The sequence below is a fragment of the Crocuta crocuta genome, unplaced genomic scaffold, assembly GCF_008692635.1.
Source record: "Crocuta crocuta isolate KB4526 unplaced genomic scaffold, BGI_CrCroc_1.0 scaffold163, whole genome shotgun sequence".
NCBI classification, from domain to species: domain Eukaryota; kingdom Metazoa; phylum Chordata; class Mammalia; order Carnivora; family Hyaenidae; genus Crocuta; species Crocuta crocuta.
Window position 1 is genome coordinate 151,740 of NW_027529533.1, and position 26,661 is coordinate 178,400.

The 26,661-nt window shown below is 43.1% G+C and overlaps 2 protein-coding genes across 3 annotated transcripts in view; both read right to left on the reverse strand.

The window, feature by feature from the left end:
* Positions 1-515: 515 nt before the first annotated feature.
* PTGER2 (prostaglandin E receptor 2) lies at positions 516-15,926 on the reverse strand. 2 transcript variants are annotated; one of them, XM_077761233.1, is made up of 3 exons: positions 15,835-15,926; positions 14,377-15,266; positions 516-2,668 (listed from the first exon to the last, which is right to left on the reverse strand). In XM_077761233.1, the coding sequence occupies exons 2-3, from the start codon at positions 15,217-15,219 to the stop codon at positions 2,426-2,428; spliced, it is 1,086 nt and encodes a 361-aa protein (XP_077617359.1). In that variant the 5' UTR covers positions 15,220-15,266; positions 15,835-15,926; the 3' UTR covers positions 516-2,425. The 2 variants fall into 2 exon arrangements, with proteins under 2 accessions (XP_077617359.1, XP_077617358.1); XM_077761232.1 differs by having other exon boundaries at positions 14,377-15,926.
* Positions 15,927-16,816: 890 nt separating this feature from the next.
* PTGDR (prostaglandin D2 receptor) overlaps positions 16,817-26,661 on the reverse strand; it is a 46,116-nt gene continuing 36,271 nt past the window's right edge. The window contains exon 3 of the mRNA XM_077761212.1: positions 16,817-16,884. The gene's annotated coding sequence lies outside the window, so the exon portion shown is untranslated. The remainder of the gene's footprint in view (positions 16,885-26,661) is intronic.

The following is a 26,661-nucleotide window of genomic DNA, read 5'->3' on the forward strand; positions in this document are numbered from 1 at the left end:
CCAATCTCTGAATGCCTAACGTCAGGGCTGGGATTCTGAGGTGAAAATCCGCTATAGTTTTTCCCTTTTCATCCTGCTGACTGTCAGGGGCAACAGATAAAATCTGTATCTTCTTTTATCACAATTCAGTTCTCTAACATACCAGGCTAAGCTCTGTGTTTTGTATTTAATTTGAAAATGAGTCAATAAACGTGAACAGATATGTCTGATGTGATGGGATTTTTAGAAAGGAAATATTTACCTGTCTAATTTAATTTTTTTCTATTACCTTTAAATTGCCATTAATAATAGGTGATTGTCTATTACACAGGATTTTTCCATTTAATTCCCTCTGTGTATTAGCAAACAAAACAGTAAGATTTCACCTTTTAATACAGTACAAGGAACAGGAGTACATCAGGAAACAAAGCTCTAGAAATCTACCAGTTCTTAAATAAATGGCTTAAACGTTTATATATTGGGCCCCCAGAGTAAATCATTTTGTTCCTACTAGAGATACTATGTCCAACTATGCCTTTTCTTGTTTTTTTTTTTTTTGCTGTTGTTCTTTTTTTAGGTTCTCAGGCATTATTCCAGAATTTAGGGGTGATGGTGAGGTGGCATGAAGGACTGTAGTTAACATTTTCATTTGGAGGAAAAAACAGTCATCTGATAAAAGAAATCAGTCTTCCAGATTCAAAGTAACTTCAGAATTTTATGTTTAGGAATTACCCATGAGTGTAATTACTAGTCCTATTTAGAACAATTTCTTAACTTTAGAATACTCGTTTGCAGGGAAGATTTATTTACATGTCCAGATTTCAGTTATGTTAAATTTGCGTGGTTTGTTTAAATCAGTAGAAAAGCAAACCATTTATTTATTCTTTTAAAAATAAGAGCTGATTTAACATAGATTGTGTCAAAATATTCTGATGTTAGATTGGTTTGGAATCGCTTTAAGTGATCACCTAGTTTGATAACTACTTATAGGAAATGGTTTTACGTAAGCAACTCAATGAGACCTTGGAAAAAACTAACATCCCCTTTTTGTTTTTTTATAACAGCTGTCCTGTAATAAGACAGTACAAAATAAATAAATAAATAAGGTGGTTCTCCTATTCTGAAGATCATGCTGTAAGGAAAAAAATACTCTAATACCAAGTACTATACTGACTATTTTAACATTTAAATCACAATGAAACCATACCTTAAAAACTGCCAAAATAAATATAATTTTCTACTTTTATCTCATTAAAAACACATCTACTCTATAAACTATTATTTAGGGGAACTCATCAACACTATTCCATTTCTAAATTTTCGTTTCATAGTTTATTTTTATAACATTTCAGATGAGTTTACGCAGGAACTAAGATGATTAAGCAGTGCAAATACACTGAAATATTTTAATGCCAGGTTTATACTATGGCAAACATTTAGATTTAGAAACATATTAAGATCTGACTCACTGTTGCATTATTTCCTATATAGTATGAGTCAAACCATGTTTCCTGGATAAAAATGTAGATGCATGAGTTTTGCTACAACACAGTCACTTTATAAAGTAGATGTTAGTCATGGCCTCAGCCTGAGCCTTAGAAGCGTTTCAGGGTTTACTGAGAAATGATCAGACTTTTCCATTCTTAATTCTAATACTTGATTGTAGGCATAGCCCCCTATCCTCTCCCCGGAAACAGAATGAAGAATATTAATCAGAATTAACTCTCTTAATAGCCTATTATTTTTTTGTGGAGAAAAAAATTCCAGAAGTGTTCTTGAGTACTGTTGGCACAACAGACATTATAAGATAAATAACCTGATACTTGGACACCCGGCTTCCGGAGGAGGAGTGAAAAGGTGACGTTACCCAGCTGAGCTCACTTACTTTTCCACGCATAATACTGTAGTGACGAGAGAGTCCTCCCACGCGCACAAATACGACACTACAAAGTGCCTGTGATTTCCAAATTCACTGGCCAAACAAAGGGTTCCTTAAGCAATCACAAGACACCAGCCTTGGTTGCTTCCTCGTATGGACTTTCTAGAGAATCCATGTGAAGTCTTATCTGGCCTGGCTGTACACTGTATGTTTATGGCAGCAGTAACATAGAAGATTAAAATAGAAAACACAGTAACTACTTAGGGTTTTAAACAAATTACAAAACCACATGCTCTCTCATTCAACAGGAAAGCTTAAATCAAAAGGCAACTGGATCCCAAATGCAGTTGGTTTCTTCTCGGAGACCATGTAACATGCTCATCCTTCGGACACCCTCTGTGATGTGCCCTGTCAGCACCTCTGTAGCGCAAACCACTGCTGAAACGTTTGTTTACTCTGTTTTATTAGGGTAGCTTTGTTTTGTTTATAAACTAGCTTTTTTCATTTCTCCAAGGAGCCATTTCAAAATGATCTTCCAGAGATGCTGGCTAACTAAGCACTTCTTAACTACTGTCCACAAAGGTCAATCTGTTTACTGGCATTTGACTGTATAGAAGAGGAAGTCTGTGTTGCATCTTGTGTTCTTAATGAAACTCGACAACAGAGGACTGAACGCATTAGTCTCAGAACGGGAGGCCTAAGGATGGCAAAGACCCAAGGGTCAATTATGGAATTGATTGATAAAAATCTAAGAGCTTGGAGGTCCCACTTTTCTTTTCGGGAAGAGGTTTCATTCATGTATGCAAAAATCTGTAAGAAGCAAATAGGAAAAATTATATTAGCAGTGGATAGGCTTAGACGATGTGCAATTTCTTAAGATTTAAGAACAAAATGTGTTTTGGGGCGCCTGGGTGGCTCAGTCGGTTAAGCGTCTGACTTCGGCTCAGGTCATAATCTCGTGGTCCGTGGGTTCGAGCCCCGCATTGGGCTCCGTGTTGACAGCTCAGAGCCTGGAGCCTGCTTCCAATTCTGTGTCTCCCTCTCTCTCTGCACCCCCCACTCATGCTTGCTCTCTCTCTCTCTCAAAAATAAATAAACGTTTAAAAAAAAGAACAAAATGTGTTTTTTGAGGGTGCCAGTTGTGGTAAAAGGTAGCAAAATCTTCTTCTTCCATGGCTATTCCTGATCAAAAACTCTGAAATGTTATGTATTGTCTCCTCTGACAGATGAGGACGTAAACTTCAGAAAAGTTAATAAAAATATGTTACATTCATGTCCAAATACATAATCTGACTTAATTATCACAATTCAGAGAGAAAAGTCACCTAGAATATGGGTTCTGGACATGGCACAGACTGATCTTGAATCCTGGCTCCATATATGGCTTTGGGACCATAGGTAGGAAAACAAATCTTTCTGTGCCTCAGTTTTTACATCTGTAAAACGGGTGATAATGAAAACAGTACCTACTTCTTAGGTTTGTTGGGAGGATGACAGGGAGTAATATGTACAAGCTATGTAAAACAGTGCTCATGCACTAAGTACTCCACAAAGTTAGTAGTCGTTCTTTCCTTCAGTGAGGACACCAAAATGCAGAGAAGTTAGGTGACTTGCCCAAGTTCCCAAGGGCTGGCTAGCTGGCAGAGTCAGGACAAACATTCCAACTTCCTTGACGGCTAGTAGAGTGCTCAGCCAGGTGCCACATTCATGGCTATAGCCTGCCTTAGAACAAATACTCTTAGAACAATGTCCTAAATACTGGAAAGCTGACACATCTTTGCCCATTGACCTATGTTTTCAAACTGGTATACCAGTTCCCATCTGATCCCTTACGTATTTTGGGATCAGTGCAAGTTTGGGTCAGATTCAAAGGAATGGAATAGTACATGCTAGATAAAGATCAAACTCTCCCACATGGCTTGCAGAAAAGAGGAAAGCAAATGGAAATCACACCCTGTCTTTAAAACCAGTTCTTTATAATGCTATAGAGCCTTTTATACCAGTGGAAGCCTGTGAGTTAGAGAGCTGCGACTTCTTTCCTCCACGCTCCTTTGCCAGAAAAAGGAATGGTTTTTTCCTTTCCCCCCGGGTACTTACTCTGCAGGCATCTGGCAACTGGATATACAAAGTGAACTGTAGGGATGGAGAAGAGTAGTCATCTTTAGGCTGCTTATGTTAGGACAAGAGCAGGAAGGTTTGGCAGCCAGCGGTGTTTATGCCAGAGAATCCTGGAATAGGGAATGGAGGAAAGACTCGGCGGATGAGCAAGGAAAAAGAATTCATGGTGGATTTCCCTGATTATACAGAGAAAAGGAAAGTTAGGTGGGAATACACAACAGAGCAATAATTTTCTTATCAGCCAAATTATTTTGGATGAGAAATAGACGGTACTTATATCCAAGGGGTGATTTTGAAGTTTAGAAATTCAGGTTAATGGGTGCAAAAGTCTAATAGATTAAAATATATTAGTTAATACACACGCACACAACCAACACGCTGTCATAGAAAAAGTCTGTAGCTGAGCTTATGATCTAGTTTGGCCAAAGCATACGATGACACTGAACTGGCTAGCCATAACGGGCAGTGTAGACGGGGCTCAGCACTGGGGTGTCACACTTGAATATGAGTCAGGTTTTCAGTGGGGAATGTCCTGTATCATGGTTCCTGATCTCATTAGAGAGCAATAGAGAGCAACGAGAAGTGAAAAATGGTTTTAGAGGATGAAGCAATTCTGTAGTATTTGTTTCCTTTCCCTTTCATCCATCATACTGGGTAATTTTTAGAAATGCTTAAAATTTGTATTTCATGAGGTGGCCAAGATTTTGGAGGAAATAATTTCTTCTTTTACACTGGAAAAAGTGACATACTTCAGGAACCCTGAAGTTCTTGATGTAAGTTTTGTCTTCTCCTACCTCACTATTTTCAAAAACATTTTTAAAATTTATTTCTGAAAGAGAGAGAGAGCAGGGGAGGGTCAGAGAGAGAGCGAGACACAGAATCTGAAACAGGCTCCAGCCTCTGAGCTGGCTGTCAGCACAGAGCCCGATGCAGGGCTCGAACCTACAAACCGTGAGATCATGACCTGAGCCGAAGTCAGTTGCTCAACTGACTGAGCCACCCAGGCGCCCCAGTACCTCACCATTTTTTACCCCCTGTATTCCTCGTCTCTTGCCTAGAGTTCACCATTTTTGATGTTGTGGACCCTGGGTTTGTTTTTAATTGTAAAATATATATAGCATAAAAGTTTACCATTTTAACCACGTTCAAGTGTCGTATCAGTGGCATTAAGAACATTTATATTGTTGTGCACCTGTGTTGTTTTTGTTTTTTATTTTCTATATATCAAGATGTTTTGACATCTTAAAACCTTTCTGGCTGAGAAGAGATTGTCCCTCTCCAGAGCCAGCCATTCTTTTTCTTTTTAAAATGTTTATTTATTTATTTTGAGAGAGAAAGTGGGGGAGGGGCAGAGAGAGACTCCCAAGCAGGCTTCCTACTGTCAGCACAGAGAGGATAGCAGGGCTCAGTCTCACTAACTGTGAGATCAGGACCTGAGCTGAAATCAAGAGTTAGACATTTAGCTGACTGCATGTCCACCCAGGTGCCCCAGGATAGCCATTTTCTCTTTAAAAATTTTTAAAATGTTTATTTATTTATTTCTGAGAGAGAGAGAAAGGCAGCATGAGTGGGGGAGGGTCAGAGAGAGAGGGAGACCCAGAATCTGAAACAGGCTCCAGGCTCTGAGCTAGCTGTCAGCACAGAGCCCGACGCGGGGCTCGAACCCACGAACCATGAGGTCATGACCTGAGCCGAAGTCAGATGCTTAACTGACTCAGCCACCCAAGGTGCCCCTAATGTTTATTTATTTTTGAGAGAGACTGGGGGAGGAGGTATCGGGGAGCAGGGCAGAGATAGGGAGAGAGAATCCCAAGCAGGCCGGATGCAGGGCTCAATCTCACTAACTGTGAGATCAGGACCTGAGTTGAAATCAAGAGTGAGACATTTAGCTGACTGAGCTACCCAGGTGCCCCAGGGCTAGCCATTCTCTCCCTTTAAAAAAATTTTTTTAAATGCTTATTTATTTTTGAGAGTGAGAGCGAGAGGAGAGCCAAAGAAAGAGAGAGAGAGAACCAGCAGGGAAGGAGTTAGAGAGGAAGACACAGAATCCAAAGCGGGCTCCAGGCTCTAAGCCCTCGCACAGAGCCTGACACGGGGCTCAAACAACTCACAGACAGCGAGATCATGACCTGAGCCAAAGTCGGAAGTCAGACACTTAACTGGCTAAGCCACCCAGGTGGCCCAGAGCTAGCCATTCTTAAGAGACAGCCCAGGGCTCACCCAGGAGTGGTCCTTTGATATGCAAAGTTAACCAAGCCAGGGGGCACCTGGGTGGCTTTGTCAGTTAAGCGTCTGACTTTCGCTTAGGTCATGATCTCGCGGTTTGCGGTTCGTGGGTTCGAGCCCCGCGTCGGGCTCTGTGCTGACTGCCAGCTCAGAGCTTGGAGCCTGTTTCGGAGTGTGTGTCTCCCTCTCTCTCTGACCCTCCCCTGATCACGCTGTCTCTCTCTCTCCTAGAAATAAATAAAAAATATTAAAAAAAAGTTAACCAAGCCAGAGCCCCTCCATCAGGCCCTATATCCCAGAGACAATATTCAGCTGGAGAGGCCAGGCTGTCCTTCCAGCTCCTGCTCCTTCTCCCCCTCCCTCCCCACTCTAGTACTTTCCATGTGGCTCTGGTGTTGTACAGTGTTTCCTGTGAGTCTGATAAACTTCATTGTCCCGAGCCTTTCCTGTGCTCCCCTTGTGGCTGCACGTAAAAGAACACAGAAAAGCAACCATCTCCACCATCCATCTCCAGAACCTTTTCTTCATCACCCCAAACTGAAACCCTGTACCCACTGAACAATAGGTCCACATTTCCCTCTCCCTCCAGCTGATCCTAGATTATAATTACAGGCTGACACAATGGATATATCAATTAGTAACGTTTCAGTGATATTCTGAAATCAGCTTCTGAGGCTGATGGAATATATACATGTTTTTGCACACCTGGCTAATTTGCTATGAGAACAACCTAAACAAGTTCAAGTTGAGTTTTAATTACTTAGGATAGGCTCTCTCTACAGGGCTTTGCTAAGAATATAGAGTTTGATTTGATACCTACAAGGTGGTACAGATGAAAATCAGTGTTCTTTATTTAGATTTATCTTCTTTAGAACCCTTTCAGCCTCTCGTGGAAAGTTTCACCTAGCTCTGACTGGGTACTGTGTTTCTGAACTACTTTTCTACTGTTAATGCAACTCCATAGTGGTTTCAGAATTTTAGGGCAAATGAGAACTTTATTTGGTTGTGCGCTGACATCACCTGAGGACTGTTAGGACTACTCTGATGGCTTGCTCCTGCCCCCAGAGACTCTGATTTAATTAATCTGGCCTGAAACACAGGTATCATCAGGTTTTTTAACACCCCCCCCCTTAATTCTAACATGCAACCAAGGTTGGGAACCACTGTTTTAGAAGCTTTGCCTAACACCTGAAACAGTTGAAAGCTATTCATTTATTACGCTGAACAACAAAAGACCCATTTAGGCCTGATCAAACAAATGACTTTGAGCTTTCAGAATTCAGTTCCTGATCATTACTACACAATCTGATTTTCCTTTGGAAATTGAACCTTATGTGGGTAGCAGTTAATATTTACTGAAGACTTATGCGTGCCAGGCATGGGGCTAAGGAATTTGTAAGTCTTATTCTGTTTAATCCTCACACAGACTTGCAAAATATTATTCCTGTGTTAGTAAGGAGGAAGTCAAAGCCTAGATTAGTTACCACGCCCCAAATCACACTCCAGGGAAGTAGGGAAGCCATGGAGCCACACTCAAGCAGTGGGGCCAAAACTTCTTTTAGCCACTACACACTCTGCCACCTTCTACATAAAAAGCCTGTGATGTCAAGTCTCACGTGAAGTTTACAACCAACTAATTATGGGCTTGTAAGAAACTGGCAAAAATGTTACAAAAGTTTGTGGGTATCACTGTTTCTGTCTATAGATTTAAAATCCACAGCTACTATCTAAGTAGCTACTTGTCTGTCTTTGGGGCTTTTTTTTTTCCTTCACACTTTGCAGAGTCAAATTGCAGGCAGAGACTGTTATAAGTTTACCTGCTTTGTGAAAGACATTAGGGTATTTTGGCTATGGTCTTGCATAGTTCATTCTTTAAAAAACTATTGGTGTCAACTGTACTTCCAAAAATTTTTTCTAAACACAGAACTTTTGGGGGGACATTATTTTCCAGGCGTGTGATGTTTTAAGTCAAAACCACAGGTGCTTTGTGGTAGAGGGAGGGGACAGGAGCCTATTTCCCTTCACAGAGGAAGATGGGGCATGGCTATGGCTCCAGTACTAAAGAGTGTTCCCTGCTTTGTGCTTCAGGTGATGCCTGAACTGGACACAAGAGAGTTGATGCTAAAGTCTGGAGCTCTGGGCCTCTATATTCCAGGGTGATGGCTCTTAACTCTTCGAGAAAATGATAGGCACTGTGGAACATCTACCCAGAACTCCTATAAACACAAGATTTTGCAAATGATTTGAAAGGGATCCATGTGCTTTCCATAGAGTGGAGGAAGAACCCTGGTCTAGGGGAAGGTTTGGCCTATCCCGGGCCCTTCCCATCACCCAGATATCCTAACTGTAGAAGCCTTAAGTATACTGATATGTTAGAGGAGGCAACTTTAGGCAGTAAATTATTCTGAGAAAAATGAAGTTTGGTACATCTTGGTCATATAAACTGAGGCACAGTGGGTGTGAGCTCAGGATAAGGATGGGGACTGGTGGTTAGAAACTACAAAATAAAGTACAGGAGAAGCCATGGAAACTGAGCTGACCAAGTTGCAGATTAACTGGGTCTTAATCCTTTAGGTAGAAAGAGACTTGCTGTCTTCCAGAACACTGTGGGGAGATCAGTCCTTCACCATTTCTATTCTACTCTGTGCCATTCATTCCTTTTTTTTTTTTTTTAACTTAATACTGTGATGGGCTCTTGACATGCCAAAAAATGAAATACACCATCCTAAGGCCATTTTTGTATAAAGTGAGGGCCTGGCCTCAATCATCTGAAATAGCAGTGATGACCATCTTAAAGGGTGTAGATATAATGCACAGCTTTTCTTTTGGGAAAAAGGACTATGGCTCTTGCTGTCTAAATTTTTAAAATTCAGTGTAATTGTGTCTTTATTGACAACCACCATTTTATAATAGTGAAGGAAAAAGTGTCAAGTGAAAACCTAGAGGAGAATTTAGAGGAACATTCTTTTTTAAAAAAATGTTTTTAATATTTATTATTTTTGAGAGAAAGAGAAAGAGAGAGAGAGTAGAATAAGGGCCAAGAGAGAGGGAGACACAGAACCCAAAGCAGGCTTCAGGCTCTGAGCTGTCAGCACAGCTGTGAGTTCATGACCTGAGCCAAAGTCAGATGCTTAACTGACTGAGCCACCCAGGCACCCCTAGGTCACATGTCTTAAAATGATTTCACCAATCCCAAAATACATCATTGGTGATGCATAAATGATAAAGGGATTCCCAGTAGTTCATGGGTAGAACTTAAAGTATCACCAAACAAATTCATTGTGGTTATGTATGAAGAGTTCTGAGATTCTTTTAACCTTACTAGCTAGCATTGTGATGTTTTGCACATATGTAATTGACACATTTCATATATTTTACAACCCCCATTCATGTTACATTTCACATAAAGAGCTTTAGGAATGAACAGAAGACTCCAGTACTGTTTACTTGAGTTTGCTTTGTATTTTGAAGATCAGATTTCCACTAATCAGATTTGCCTAGAAATTATAGCCCTAAAGAATTTCTAAAGATGAAGACATTTCTTTTTAGAATGAGTCAATGGTTCACTTTTGAAACTTCAGAACTGAAATCTATATTCTAATGGCAAGTGGAAAGCAATTTCAAATGCCCAGTGGGTATCCACAGCTATTGGGGAAGTAGTGACCAAGTGGCTTGATGTGGGTTGGAAATTAAAACACAAACAGTATCTGAGGCAAGATTGGAAGTCTGATATATTTTCTGTGTTCTGTTCCATTTCAGGAAGAAAGTTTCTATTTATCTTTGTGAAATGATGACAACAGCTGATCAACATAAGGAGGAATTCATTAATTTGTATACTGTCCCTTTAGTACATAAACAGTTTGGAAAATGTTGTTGGTCCCGTGCATGATTTCATATTGTAGAGCCAAAATACTGTCATTTCCTAAACACAACGTGGTTTTTTTTTTTTTTTATCGCATAAGAAATGTTTTATGTGTACCAACAGAAGATTTTATGTGAGGGGTAATCTGATTATTTCTTAATTTAGACCAGCATTTATATTAGCCAATCTCCTTAAATCTCTGTCTCAGCCTTTTAATTCATGGGACTGTAGAGAAGAAAAAAGGAACCGCACACTTGGCCTCAGCTCAGGCCTCTTGATCCGGCATGCAGAGAAAGGTCCTTGCCATTTTATTTTTAAAGTGAACAAGTTGGAGTTGAGACAAAGTGGTCCAGATATTTATAACATCCTTACCATTATTTTGTGAAAACTTGGATGAGTCTTCTCACATGTAACCTCTGAGATGAGTACTTTCTCTCTGCTAGTCCTGTGGCTGAGAGGATAGGCTCTGTGCTTCAACTGCCCGGCTTTGAATCTCAGTTCCAACACTCCCTAGCTGTAGGACCCAGGGTAAGGTATTTGCCTCATCTGTAAAATGGGAACAATAATACTATCTATCTTACAGGCTGCTGTGGAGATAATGGGTTAGGTATGTTAAAATTAGCACTCAAAATGTTAGCCATTTTGATGTTGATAATAATGATATTTGAAAGTTGAGTTTGACTTCGTTATAGGGTGCTGGGCCTTTTACATTCTGCTAGTTTCACTTCCAAACTGGAAGTCCTAGACTCATGTTCTTGCAGCAAGCAGTAATTCTAACCTGCCTACACCTTGGGACAGGGGCTGACATAAATAGTTCCAGGTTTCCTAAACTTCCCACTCCCCTTCTTCTCTCATTCCTGGCATGTTGGAAATGGCTGGTGCCCCACTGGGTACACAGCTGTGAAATCTCCTCTTCACTGGGCCAGTGGTGTGGCCCACTTTTGAGGGACATAGACAGCAGCTCTGTTATCCTGAGGAAGGAGTAGAGATAGATTGCTAGTGCTTTCTGAGAGCACAAAGAAGACAATTGGTTGGGATAGCTCATTAATAATCACTTTACAGTGGTTACGTTTTGAAGTGATGATATTTTGGGTTATTTGGGGTTAAATAAAATCTATTGATGAATTTCTACCGTTTGTTTTTACTTTTTTGCTATTTGGCTAATAGAACTTTACAAATTCCATATGTGGTGCAAGTGAATTTCTATTAGACTGCATGCATTCTGCTGGAGGAACAGGAGACCTTCTGAATGCGACCACAGGTCTTTGCCTTGACTAATAGTGTCCCAGTTAGGATCCATGGAAATGATTCTTGCCTTGTATGGGAGATTGGTGTAGGCCATTTCTGACCACAATTTTAGTGTGGGTCAAGTAGACTAAAAGGACATGAGGGGAAAGTACCCCCTCCCCCAGGGCGCATGGCAAGCATTCTGAAATAGCAGAATGTATGCACCAAACAAGAGCTGTGATTTTTAAATCATCAGATAAGCCCTTCATGAAATAAATTAGGATACTGTAGCGTTTCATAAGGTTTCAAGTGCTATGTAAATGAAAGATTCTAACAAGTACCAATAATCTATTGACAAAGCAACTTAGTCAATGGTCAATATAAATTTCCTTATTCAAAGATAGCTTGAGGGGTGCATGGGTGGCTCAGACAGTTGAGCACCAACTCTTGACTTCGGCTCAGCTCAGGTCATGATCTCAGGTCATGGGATTGAGGTCTGCATCAGGTTCTGTGCTGAGCATGGAGCCTGCTTGAGATTCTCTCCCATTCCTCTCTCTCTGTTCCTCCCCGAACTTTCTCTCTTTCTCTTGAAAATTAAAATAAATACAATTAGGAGAAAAAAAAAGAAAACTTGATACTTCCCATTTAAGGTACAGTTCAAATACCTGTTTGGGAATAATGTGTCATATTAGCTCCACGGCGAGAATCAGCGTGTCTGGCTTTATGTTCTCTCTAGGCTTTTCCCCTGTTCTTTGAGCATCTTTGCCATGCATACAAGCAGAAGCAAACCTGGATAATATTTGCTGAGAGTGTCAATGCCACTATCATCAAGTGCCCTTATACTCCTCAGCTGGTGTCCCCAAGAGATAAACAGGCAATCTAAATAAAAACACAGCTTAAGGGGCGCCTGGGTGGCTTAGTCGGTTAAGCGTCTGACTTTCGCTCNAAGGGGAAAAATACATTTTCATAGGAATGTGTGTGAGTGTGTACACAGAGGGACATGAAAATCAACATACAGCAATGCCCAAGTTCTCTTGATAAAAAGCAAATTTACTTGAAAACAGAGGAACCTGTTGAAAATCACTACATTTGTGTTTTATACTATATATATATATATATGCAGTGGATTAGTCATGATCAGAGGNAAACTCCAAGAACTGACCTCCCAATTCTCACCAGGCCAAGACCAACACTGCCCAACTCAGAAAGGGTTTATAGCCTCTAAGTTGTATTCTAAGTTGTTTAGTGGAACTAGAAATGCTTTCTCTGATACACGTTCTGTATCTTAGACCCGACCCCAAAAACAGGTGATATAATTCCCAATATGCCATCAAAAATTTCTACTAGTAAAACAAAAGAAATGCATAAAAGCCATGTCGGTTTCTACAACACAGCCTTTCTGTTGCATAAACGCACAAACTCCCTGGTTCAGGGTGGAATGGAAGCTTGCAGGCTCCCACGGTGCTACTTCATTTTGTGAGAGGGTACCTTCGTGTAACTTATTGATTCAGACCAGCTTCTGCCCCAACAGAGAATGGTGTAGAGTGAGCGCACAACGGGGACCAGGCAGAAGAGAACATAGCTATGAATCCAAGTTCATGTAGGGGAAAAGGTGTCCTTCTCCACCCCAGAGGATGAGTGCATGAAAGTAATCAAAAGCTGTGATGGAGGCGGGAAGTAAAGCTACTTCTCTAGCTTCAACAGGTCAGACCTGCTAATGGTAGGCACTATCCATCTCTTTCTTTTCTCCAAGACAGTGCCAGGTAGGAGTCATGGCCAACTGCTTACACCCTTCAGGGTAAACCTTATTCTTTTTTTGAAACCTTTTTTTTAATCTTTATTTTTGAGAGAAAGGGAGAGAGACATAGAGTGCAAGTGGGGAAGGGACAGAGAGAGAAAGAGACACAGAATCTGAAGCAGGCTCCAGGCTCTGAGCTGTCAGCACAAAGCCCGATGTGCGGCTCGAACCCACAAACCGTGAGATCATGACCTGAGTGGAAATCAGAGACTTAAGCAAGTGAGCCACCCAAGTGCTCCTCGGGCTTGTTTTTCTGAAGACTGAGAAGTGGCACTACCAAAAGTCCGTCCCCAGCTCCTGGTAAGAGGTCAGCACATGCTCAGACACATCCCGGACTCCGCTACCTGTTACATCAGAGGAGGCTCAGACTCACAGCATTACAGAGCTAACTACTAAGCCTGCACCAAACCAGGACAGCAGCCAACCCCAAACCTAGGCTCCCGTCTTCAGTTCCCCAGGCAGCCTCTGGCCTGCTGGATCATGGCACATGCTGGACGTGCCTAACTCTCCCAACTCTGAGATGGACCAGCCATTCCGTGTGTGGCTCTGTGCTCATAAAGTGCATGACTGTAAACTGAAGAACACCTGTAGATATTTCTGATAGTGAAATGAAAAGGACACTTTGTAAGAGGGCACAAATGCCTTCTTTAGAGGGACTGCAAAAGCTTAGCAAGGGGTTTCTCCAAGCAACCAACTTGTCGTTTCATTAGCATCATGGACATATCATGATGCCCACATTTTTTCACGGCCACAAAGCGTTACACTCCCAATATGTGAACTGGGAAACTTGTAAACTGTTTGCTGAACTTTTAGGACAAGTCATGAATGCTCTGAATTTATCAGCAGGGACCCTCCTCATCTGGGACCATTCTCAGTGGCAGCTGTAATGCTGTGGGTTGGGCACCACATTGTGTGTTGGGAGAAGCAGAAGTCAAAGCACAGAGAGCTCGGACCCTAGGTCTGGGGTACAGGAAGGTGACCTGCAGCGGAGGGAAATCAGGTTGTAACTGACACCAGTCGAAAGGTGGAAGGGGTTGCCTCCTCCTCAGGCACCAAGCCAGACTAGCAGAGGCGTACAGGGGCTTTTAACCCTAGAACGGGGCGTCTGGGCTGGCTTAGTGGAGAGTCAAGCCTCCCTTTGAGGGGACTGTTTTAGGCAAGTGGGGTCAAGGTGAGAAGCCAGAGGAGAAGGCTCTAGGCGTCCCCAGGACCTATTTTTACAAGTTACAAAGGTGAGTGAGAAGGCTGCCCAGAGCTGGGCTACGGAAACAAAGTGAGTTAACTTACTGTGAAAGGCAAGGAGCACACAGCAAAGGTGATGGTCATAATAGCCAGGAGAATGAGGTGGTCTGTCTCCTCGGCCATGGACACCCTTTCCCCTCGCCTGCGGGGCCCAGGGGCGTCCCGGCAGCTGCCCAAGGAGGGCCCGCAGCGACTTCTGCTGCTCCGACGGTGCATGCGGATGAGGTTGAGGATGACGCTGAAGTTGCAGGCGAGCACGGCAACGATGAGGAGCAGCAGCAGGGTGGCGTACAACTGCAGGTACGTCGTCTGGCCGTGCTCGATGAAGCACCACGTCCCCGGGCAGTACTGGACGTACTGCCCATAGTTCATTAACGGCAGCGAGCAAAAGAGTAGGGAGACCACGTAGATGGTGGGAAGCACTGCCAGGCCGCTCCGGCGCGTGACACGGCGCTGGTAGAAATAAGGGTGCCCGATGGATAGGTAGCGCTCCAAGGCCATGGCGAAAAGCATGAGCATCGTGGCTAGGCTGAAGAAGGTCATGGCGAAGGCGAAGTAGGTGCACGCGCGGCTCTCAGGCGCCAGCGCCACCAGGGTCCGGTTCCGAGCGTAGGAAGCCAGCACCACCGGGCTGATGAAGCAGGTCCCGAGCAGGTCGGTGAACACCAGCTCCGTCACCAGCACGTGGAACAAGGAGACCGAGTTCCCGCGTCCCGCGCCGCGTCCCGCGTCCCCCCGCCAGCGGCGCGCCAGCAGAGCCAGAGCTATGAGGTTCCCCAGCACCCCGGCCGAGAACATCACCGAGCTGATGGCCGGGCTTTCGCCGGAGGGGAGCCACTGCCGAGACCCGCAGTCCTCGGGCCAGGAGTCATTGGAGATATTGCCCATGGTGGAGCGCCGGCAGGCGAGACGCGCCCTCCTCTCCCGGCTCGTACCTGGGAGGAGGAGGGTCTGAGAGCCGCACTGCTCGGGCACGCAGAGGGAGAGGGGGAGGGATCCAAGTCCAGAGCCCCCTTCCGGCCCCCAGTGCGCCCAGGGCAGGCTCGGCCCCAGGGCTCGCGTCGCTCCGGGAGAGGCCAATAGGCAGCAGCATCCGGGCGGCGCTCAGGGCTCCTCTGCCCATCCGCGCTCCCCTCGGACGGGACCCCGCACCTGGGGGACAGCCGCCGCCACTCCGCACCCGCCTGGGGCTGGACTCCGCCCGCAAGCCGCCCCAGCGGTGGGACGCACGTCAAACCAAGTCGGGGTACTGCGAGTCCTCAGCGGGGAGCGGGGAGGAGAGGGACCCGAAGGCCGGCCCGGCCCGCGGGCGCTGGGCTGGAGCTGCGGTGTGTGACCCGCTCCCGCCCGAACCCCGGGGAGTGGGTGCTGGAAGCCGCGCGGCCGCCAACCTCGGCTAGGAAGTGTGGAGCCCAGGCGGAGGGCTGGGGGCGAGCGTGGGGCGCCTGCGGGGTGCGCTCAGAATTCACGGAAGGCAACAACGGGAAAGCAAAAGTGACTCACCAGTCAATGGGGAAGTTAGTGGGACCCGGCCCGGGACGTGTGCATAAGAAGGGAACAACAGCCACTAAAGACAGCTTGCAGTTAGACCGATATGTTCGTTTTCTTTTCTTTTCTTTTCTTTTCTTTTTAACACTCTCAGGAAGATAAGCTAAGGGGGCGGGATCAACATTGGGAGGAAGTTAAAAGCACGCCTGGTGGTCGGAGGAACCGAACCAGGCGCGCCGCTGAGCTGCGCGCTTTGGCTTTCATTGGGCTGCCAGCCTTTCTCCTTTCCCTATGTCAACACCAGAATGGCTAACCACTGGTTTCAGCAAGCAAGCAAAAATGAAAAGAAAAAAGAGAAAGAAATGTTCCTGGCGTGTGGAATTGTGTTTGTGAACCAGCTGGAAAGCATTGCACGTGGTTCTCTCCTCAAGAACAAGCCCCGAGAGAAAATGTTGCTCAGGATTATTTTCTTTTTTCATGTTAGCTGTGCAGAGCACATCTGGAAAGACCCATTCCTGGTAAAGTTTATTAGTGAGTGGCCAGTTTTAGGAAGTAGAGCTGACAAAAGTGTCACCATTGCAGGCTCCTGAAAATGGGCTGGTGTTTAAAACAACAAAAAAATCCAGTTTGATGGAGGGAAAGGGGGTTGGGGGTAGTTCTGTTCTGTAAGGAAGATCATAGTCACTTGGAGAAGGGAAGAAAACTGGGAAGTGGAAGGATCTGCATAGGGAACAGGCAAGGAGCAACTGTCATCATGATGGAAGAAAGAAAAGATTACCTGTTGAAGAATACATCTTACCACACAGCCTGCTTGCTCGCCATGAATATTTTCATTCACCTTGATACTTGGTCTGGGAATTGGAATGGAGATGAGGCTCCCAAAAGGACAAGTTCACAGGGAGTCTATTTTTCTCAAATAAGGAGTTCGGCAGTCACAGGCGGGTGGGCCTCCCAGGACTGACCTCCTTCTGTTCTCCACCCCTTCATTCCTAGCATGCTGGCTTTCAGTATAGTGTTCTTTCCCCATGCAGTCACCAGTCAGGATTCAGCCAGAGAAACAAACCACTATAAGTGATGAAGAATGACAGATTTATGGTTAGGCACCAGATCTGTGCTGTTCAATATAGTAGCCACTAGCCACCTGTGACGATTTAAGTGAATTAAAATTAAGAGTAAAAATGTAGTTTCTCTGTCGCACTAAGTACACTTGAAATGCTCAATAGCCACATGCATCTGACTAGTGGCTATCATATTGGGCAGCTCGTATACAAAACACTTCCATCCTCACAGAAGATGATGTTCTTTGGAGAGTGAGGCATTAGACCTTACATGATTGTGGGAGCTCATGGAGAAGTCTATTCAAAGATGTTTGCTGTCTTTGGTTCTAGTGTCGAATGTGAAGTCACCAAGATCAGACAGAATGGCAGTCAGGGTAGAAAGCTAGATGTGGACAGAAGCAAGTACAGGCTTGGAACCTGCATGGACAAACCGGAATTCATGAAAAACTAGAATCCTCCAAGGCAGACTGGATTTGTGTGTGTCTCTCACTACCTCTGACCTTGATATCACAGTGTGCTGCAGGAGAAGCTGGCACCCTTCCTGGGACTGCACATGCATTTAGCTTAGGATGTGGAGAAGCTGAAGGAGATCTGACCAGCAAGGTGACAGATCAGTGACAATGCACTAGTCACCACTGTGCCTGGAGCACCTGCATTGTCCTTCAGAGCATGAAAATCACAGCTGCTGCTTCACCACTGCTCTCTCAATCACATTCAACACTTTTCTTGTGGCTAATGCTAATCTTGAAACCATGCAGAATTCTGGAGAACAGATGCTGCTCAGCTGAGTTGACCCGGGATAAAGCTACCACACTGCGTGCATTGAAAGTGAAGGGTGAGAAAGAGGCAGCTCCTGTGTGCCTGTTTCCTTCATTGGGAAAGCTAGTTTTCTAGAAGCACCTCAACAGACTTCCCTTTGTGTCTGTTTAGCCAGAACTTGGTTAACTGGCCACTCTTTAGCTCCAAAGGAGGCTGAGACAGGGGGTATTGGGCATTTTCCAGCATTTTCTAGAGTAGAGGCAGGCAGGGGAGAACAGGCTGGGCGTGGTATTGGGTTAGTCAGCCAACAGTGTCTGCCATTGTACATAGTGCATTCCCTACCATTCCCTCTGTGGAGCCTGAAAGGAAGGGCAAGAATATCCATTCCAAGTTGTACCCATTGCATCTGAAGAAAGTGAGGCACAGAAAAATGGATACTCTTGCCCAAGGATATACAAAGTTGGCGCAGTGCTAGGAGTATGGAAGGCAGACCACCTCAATTACATTACAGACCCCTGCATATTGCACACATTGTCCATTTAAGCCACAAAGGAGCACATGACAAGATATCTGTCCTCAATGCCACATTAGAGCTCACTGGCAAATCACCCAACACAATTTAGATGTTACTTTTTGCCTGACATATTGGTGAAGTTTGAAAAGATTACACATATCCAGTATGCCAAAAGAGAGAGAGAGACAGAGACACACACAGAGAGAGAGAGAGAGAGAGACAGAGACAGAGACAGAGACAGCGATAGAGAGAGAGAGAAATGGGCTCACTATTCGTAGAAGTGTGAGTGTGGGTACAGCCTTCTTGGTGAGAATGGTCTATTAATTATCACAAATTTTGAATATGCTTCAGCCCAGAAATAATGTACTGCCTCAGGAGACATAATCTAACAAATATGCAAAGTTGTCATATACACACAGCAGAAATAATGTTCATTATTGCAAGAATCTAGAGGACTTCCATAGAGGACTTGCTTAATAAATTTTGATATACCTATGCAATGGATTATATAGTTGTTAAAAAGGATGATCTGTATCTGTAGTTCTTGATAATGATCTTTACCACATACTGAGTTAAAAGCACGTATATTATTTGATTCATATAAAATTATATGCACAAGCATTTGCAAAGAGCAGCCTCTAGAAGGATGTTCAGCAAAATGTTAGTGGTAATTTCTCTGGGTAGTACATTCTTCTTTATGCCTGTCTGTTTTGACTGATTTTTCTATAAATATGTATTAACTTTATATTAGGAACTGCAAGGAAGCTGCTTTTTGTTTAGAAAAAAATCACTGGAGGAGACTGTCCTTTCTACTTGGCAGAAAGCAGGGAGTTAGATGCTAATGTTTTAAATTATCTCCCAGTTCTACTGTTTAATGAGTGGGGAGGTCTTGCTAATTGTTTGAAGCTGATCAAGAAGATGAGAGATGTGTCCTTATATGTTTCACGAGGGTTTTTGCAACTGTACTTATTTGATGATTGGAAATAAACACGCACTTCACACCATTTCTATTGAGATGGTGCCCTGCCTACTTCAAGTGACTGCTTTGACATTAGATTTTTGTCATCCCTTAACACAATTCTAATACTATCACCACCAGGAAGTCCCTGTCTTACAAAGGTGGAAACAAAATGTCAACCAAAGGGTCAAAACAAACAAACAAACAAACAAATATCCAAAACACAGTTAATAAAAATTAACTTTGAGATAGGTTCAAAAAAAATTAAAGGTAACTATGAGTGGGCAGGTAGAATCTTAGTGGAGAAGTAGAAACTATTAAAAAAAAAAGGAATGGAAATTCTAGAACTGAAACTTACAGCAGCTTGCAGTTGACAGAAGAAAGAGTGAACTTAAAGACTAATCACATCTGGTCACCTTTCTTTCCGCATTATCATTACTTTTGTGCTCACTGGAAATATTCTCACTCTTTCCATACCATTCGAGGCTTTTCCTGTTTTTACCTATGAAGAGAAGCATGGGTTTTCTGTGCTCTCAGATCCCTCAAACCTCTCTGGGATCTGGGGTGCAGAGCCACAGTATGTAGGAAACTCTGGTGTTGACATCTAAGCTAACTCTTGTTCTCTTGAACTTCACCTTCTCTCTTTCACAGCTTGTGGACCCCAGTGGGGAAAAAGTAGGACAACTTTGCTCTTCCTCATCTCCTCTGACCTAGTCTCCTCTACCCCTAGTCTTTCAAAAGTCCTAAGCCAAACACTGGCACCTGTGTTCTGTTACATTGTTCTTTCTTTGAGGCAGTCAGCATAGCACACCCTAGCTGCTGCTAAAACTAGGAAAAGGGCTCATGTATCAGCAAGTACTGGGCAAAAAAAATTCACAGGTTAATATGTCATATTATAACATTTACATTCACGTAGGTGTGTGTATATCCAAGGCTTGGTGGAACTTATTAAAACCTCATAGGATTGTTTGAGAAATAATTTGATAAAGTCTTTGTAAAACCTGAGTCAATACAAAGTGCTTTACAATCGGACATAGGAGTACAACAGTTCTCTTGTCCTTAGAGGGGAAATATCAGGGCTGCTTATTAGTTCTAGGAGTTAGATCAAATGAGTCACCCCAATAATGTCAGGAAAGTAGATTGCCCATGATTCTAATTTCTTGTCTAAGATTGATAGAGAACAAAGAATCCAATATAGTAATGAAAATTCTCTTTTCTGAGAAAGGTTTCCTTCCAAGGACAAAACCCACTATAGGGCAGAAAAGTACACATAATACAAGAGTAAGGCTATAGTTATTCAATTTGCTTGTATAAAGTAACAACTCAGTACAGAAATTTTGGAAAAATTAGAAGGAAGAAAAAAGTTACCTATGAATGTGTACTCATCGAAAATGGCCACTCTTAACATTTTTAGGTGTTTCTTCCGTTTTTTCTTCTACGCAGTTTTTGTTTTCATAGCTCTGATAATATTATATCTAAACTTTTCTATACTGTTTTTTAAAAACACTTAAAAGTAGGGGCACCTGGGTGACTCAGTCATTTAAGCGTTTGACTTCGGCTCGGGTCGTGATCTCATGGTTTGTGGGTTTGAATCCCACATCAGGTTCTGTGCTGACAGCTCAGAGCGTGGAGCCTGATTCAAATTCTGTCTCTGTCTCTGTCTCTCTCTCTCTCTCTGCCCCTCACCTGCTCGTGCTCTCTCTCTCAAATTAAATAAATACACATTTAAATTTTTTTAAAAATTTAAAGGTATATTGAATATCTTATATTACAATATGCATTAAAGGCCTTAAAAATGTGCATGTGCTGAGATCCAGAAATTGCACTTTTAGAGATCTATAATCCACTTATTTATTCATTCAACAACAATTATTAAGGTGTATATTTGCTGAGGCAGCACAGTATAGTCTTAAGTGGAAGGGTTCTAGAGACTGTTTTGGTTTTAAGTTTTTATTTAAATTTCAGTCAGTTAACATATAGTGTTACTTTAGTTTCAGGTGCAATATAGTGATTCAACACTTCCATACAGCAGTCGGTGCTCATCACAAGTGCACCCCTTAATCCCCATCCCCTATTTAACCCATCCTCCCCTCCCTCCCCACCCTGGTAAACATAAGTTTGTGCTTTATAGTTAAAAGTCTGTTTCCTGGTTTCTCTCTCTCTCCCCCTGCTTTGATCATTTGTTTTGTTTCTTAAATTCCATATATGAGTGACATCATATCATGTTTGTCTTTCTCTGTCTGACTTATTTCACTTAGCATTAATACCCTCTAGTAGATCTATCCATGCCATTGCAAATGATAAGATTTCATTCTTTTTTACAGCTGTATAATATTCCACTGTGATTCCCTCCCCCNCATCAGTTGATAGACATTTGGGCTGTTTCCATAACTTAGCTATTGTAGGTAATGCTGCTATAAACATTGGGGTGCGTGTATCCCTTTGAGTTAGTATTTTTGTATCCTGTGGATACATAGCTAGTAGTGTGATTGCTGGGTCATAGGGTAGTTCTATTTTTAACTTTTTGAAGAACTTCCATACTGTTTTCCAGAGTGACTCTGCCAGTTTGCGTTCCCACCAACAGTGAAGAGGGTTCCCCTTTCTCTGCATCCTCCCTTAACATCTATTGTTTCCTGTGTTGCTAATTTTAGCTATTCTGACTGGTGTGAGGTGATTATCTCATTGTTTTGATTTGCATTTCTCTGATGATGAGTGATGTTGAGCATCTCTTCCTGAGTCTGTTGGTCATCTGGATGTCTTCTTTGGCAAAATGTTCATATCATCTGCCCATTTTTAATTTGATAATTTTGGGGAGGGGTTGAATTTTCTGAGTTCTTTGAATTCAAATTTTAGTTCTGTTGTTAGGCAAGTTATCTTACTTTTGTGTCTCAAATTTCCTCATCTGTAATATGAGGACAATAATATGATTTACACCTTTAAAGCCTGTGGTTGAACTCAGGGCCTGGCCCATACAAAGCACTCAGCAGGTGTCAGCTGTTTCATAACTGAGCCAGGTCCTGATGCTAATATAGTCCCTGCCCTAAAGAAGCTTATAATCAGATAATAATAATAAAAAGACTACACTTTATTAAGGGTTTCCGTTATCCCCCAAACTGTTGAAGTCTTCATACACATTATTTCATTAATTTTTATAACAATTCTATAGGAAGGGTCATAGATAGCCTCATTTTAGAGATGAGCAAACAGATGAGGCTATATACTCAAAGTCGTAAATATAAGAAGTTTCTTTCATTACTGTTTATATGTTGGCTTTAGGAACTAACTTAAATGTAAAGTAAAAGGAAGTTACATAGGGGCACCTGGGTGGCTCAGTTGGTTAAGTATTAAGCGTCTGACTTTGGCTCAGGTCATGATCTTGTGGTTTGTGGGTTCAAGCCCTGTATCCGGCTCTGTACTGACAGCTCAGAGGCTGGAGTCTGCTTTAGATTCTGTGTCTCCATCTCTCTCTGCCCCTCCCATGCTCATGCTCTGTCTCTTTCTCTCTCCTCTCAAAAATAAAACATTAAAAGAAGGAAGTTTTATATAAATACATTAGGTTTTTCTATTCAATGAAATGGTACACAACTATTTAAAAATATAGCTCTGCATTCATTGACATGGACAGATGTCTACCATGGTTAAGGAATGAGGTGACTTATACTGTTATTTCTGCAAAAATAAACATTTAACCAAGATATAGAGAAATTTTCATATAAAAATAGGTTCTAGTATGTACTCCCCACTGTTATCTTTTTTAAGGTTTTATTTTTAATAACCTCTAAGCCCAATGTAGTGCTTGAACTCACGACCCTGAGATCAAGCTGCATGCTCTACCAACTGAACCAGCCAGATACCTCCACTGTTATCTGTTTTCACAAAGATTAAATTTCCTTATTCAAATTCAGCCCTATTACAGGGTCAATGCTCAATTTAAAAAAAATTAATAAATAATATTTAAAACCTATTATACCAGTTACTTATTTCTGTGTAACAAATCACTCCAAAATTTAATGGCTTAACGCAGTCATTTTATTTTGACATGATTCAGTGGGTCAGTATTGTTGGGCCAGACGGTTTTAGGGGGCTCTTTGCCGGTTTGGTCTGCCACCATCTTGCGGTTATCGCCATCTGGTGGCTGGACAGGGGAGTGGTTGGTGTAGGAGGCCCCAACTTGAAGGTCTTATCTCATTTTCCCTGCAGGCCAGCCTGAGCTGGCTCTTGTGTTGGCATGTTGTTCCAACAGGGAGCAGTGGGAGTTGTGAGGCCCAGACTTGGAGGTTAATGCATCATCTCACCACGTTCTCTGAGTCCAAGTCCCAAGGCCAGCCTGGATTCAAGTGCTGGGAAATAGGACTCTGTGTCCCGACTCCTGATGGGGAATGTGTACACTGGAAGGAAGAATCACGGCAGCCATTTTGCAAACCATCAACCACTTCTAGTATGAAATCTATACTAACTATAACTACTATGTTTAACCTAATAGTTTTATGTTCTTTAAGATTAAAACAAAAGTGGGTGCTTCGGTGGCTTAATCGATTGAGGGTCCCGCTCTTTAAATTTTTTTTAAAATTTTATTTATTTCCTCTGAGAGAGACAGAAATAGAGCAAGTGGGGAAAGGGCAAAGAGATTGGGAGACGGAGAATCCCAAGCAGGCTCCGCACTGTCAGCCCAAAGCCCAATAGGAGTCCTGAACCCACGAACCTTAAGATTTTGACCTAGGTTGAAACTGAGAGTCAGACACTTAACCAACTGAGCCACCCAGGTGCCCTGAAGGTGCAACTTTTGATTTCAGCAAGTCATGATCTCACAGTCGTGTGATGGAGCCGCATGTCAGGTTCTGCATGGAGTGTGGGGCCTGCTTGGGATTCTCTCTCTCTCCCTGCCCCTCTCCCCCAGTCTCTCTCCCTAAAAGTAAAAACTTAATAAAAAATGAAACAAAAAGCATTACCCATAGAAAATTCTATTCCTTGACCATACTAACCATACTATCATACTTTGAGTTCTGCCACTACTAGAAAGTAGTGTTAACTTGACATAATTTTAAAAAGAAGTGACACATGAGTCAGCTTATGCCCTGGAGTTCTGCTCACTTCCATTTCTGTACCTAGTACCCATATGAAGTATCATGAACTATGAAATACCATCTCCCCACTATCCCTTCTCCTGACTTTCTACTTTTTCTCTTCTGCTGTCTTCTCATATCAAACCCAGAAGTCGGAGGGGGAAACTGACTCAAGAATGATAGCAGATGAAAATGCGATTCAGGGGGCACGAGGTGGCTCAGTTGGTTAAGCGCCAACTCTTGGTTTGGGCTCAGATCATGATCTCACAGTCTGTGAGTTTGAGCCCCATGTAGGGCTATATGCTGATAGCTGCTTGGGATTCTTTCTCTGCCCCTCCCCTGCTCGCTCTATCCCTCTCTCAAAATAAATAAATAACCTTAAAAAGTGTGATTCATTTTTTCATCATGTGGGGATATATTAACACATCCTGTGATTTGATATTCCATACTATTGTCACATGGGGTGTGTTCTGTTATAGCAATAATGGTTTTAAAGGAAAATTCACAAGATCACTGCTGACTAGTTTTCTCTTTTCCCTAGTCTTATATCACATAATTTAGTAATCTATTGGGTTTTGCTGGTTAAGCACCTCCCTCTGATAGACTACCAGTTCCTAGAGGGAAGGGATCTTTGTCTCTTTGCTTTGCTGGTGTGTCCCAAGGAATAGAACTGTGCCTGGCATATAGCAAGCACTCAATAAATGTGTGTTGACTGAATAAAGAGGACCCGGCAGGTTGGACCATGCTGCTGAGAAGTGTGATATGATGAGTACAGAGAAGCGGCCACTGACTTTTGCAGGTGGTACTGTACTGTGATCTGCCAAGAGCACTTTTGGTGGAGTTGTGGGGAGAAAACCCTGGCATAAGAGGAGCCGGGGGAGGCTGGGGGGAGAGCCACGGGTGAGAAGGGGAACAGCAGTGAGGACAACAACTTGGATGAGTCTGGGAGCTAGGAGGCTTGCTGAGCAAGTCAGCGGTAGCGGAAGGGTCGTGCGGTCGGGAGGAGTCTTCTTTCTGAAATGGGTGATACCATGTAGATGGAAGTCACACGTAGAGAGGGAGACAAAGAGGAAACAAAAGACAAAACTGGTAATTGCCAGTGCAAACAGCTGAAGAATCTGGGAGAAGCAGGATTTAGGACACAAGCAGAGGCGTGTCCTAAAGGGGAGCAGGGACATTTCTTCCACTGCAGCTGGATGGAGGTCAGGGTGTGTGGACAGAGACACAGGTACGTCGGAGGGATCAGCTATGAGGACGAAGAAGTTGTCGGAAAGAGAACGATGAGGAAGTATTGGCATTTTCAAGTGGATGTAATATGTGATCACCGTCTAGAACAGGAAAACGCATTTACTGGCAAGTGGTTGCTTATATTAGAATAGACTGTGGTGAAACTTGGCGTTTGTCAGGGTGGCATTCCACCCTCCCCCTCCAGCTGGTTTTGCACCCATTGTTCCCTCTCTCAGTGAATGGCATCGCTGCCCATGCAGTTGCTTAAGCCAGAAACCTGGGGTCATCCTGGGCTCTTCCCCCTCCACTGATCTCTGTGTGTAAATAATCACAAACCTGTTTGGACACTTTTCCGATCTTTCCACTTCTATTTCCACTTCCACTTTCTTAGATCTGGTTACCTGGTTATCTGGTTAGAATGCAGGTTAGGAGGCTTCCTAACTGGTTTTCCAGGCCCTAGTTCTATTCACCTCAGTTCAGTTCTCCATACTGCAGCCTGATTCTGAAAAGGAGATGTGATCATTAGACTCTCCTGCTTATTCCTGCTCAGCATCTTACCACTGCCTCAGGTCAAAGCCTAAATTCTTCAACTTGGTATATAAAACCCATCTTGCCCAGGATCCTGCCCTACCTCTCTATAAAAACAAACAGTAGGAGAAGAGACAACAGCAATCAGTTTTTAAAAGTATACATATGGGGTGCCTGGGTGGCTCAGTCGGTTAAGCATCCAGCTTTGGCTCAGGTCATGATCTCACAGTTCGTGAGTTTGAGCCCTGCATCGGGCTCTGTGCTGATGCCTCAGAGCCTGGAGCTGCTTTGGATTCTATCTCCCTCTCTCTCTCCCCCTCCCCCACTTGCACTCTGTCTCTCTCTGTCTCAAAAATGAATAAACATTAAAAAAAATTTTTAAATAAAAGAATACAGATAATGCACAAAAAATTACTGATTTGGCAGGCCAAAGAGAAATATTTTATGATCATGAATTGTTAAGTGGACAAAAGGTAAAAAATTGTTTATGTGAGTCAAAATACAGATATGTAATAAAGAGTATTGCCTCAATTGACAGATGGGGCACCTGCATGGCTCAGTTGGTTAAGTGTCTGACTTTGGCTCAGGTCATGATCTCACGGTCTGTGAGTTCAAGCCCCACATTGGACTCTGTGCTGACAGCTCAGAGCCTGGAGCTGCTTTGGATTCTGTGTCTCCCTCTCTCTCTCTCTCTCTGCCCCTCCCCCACTCATGCTCGCTCTCTCTCTCTCTCTC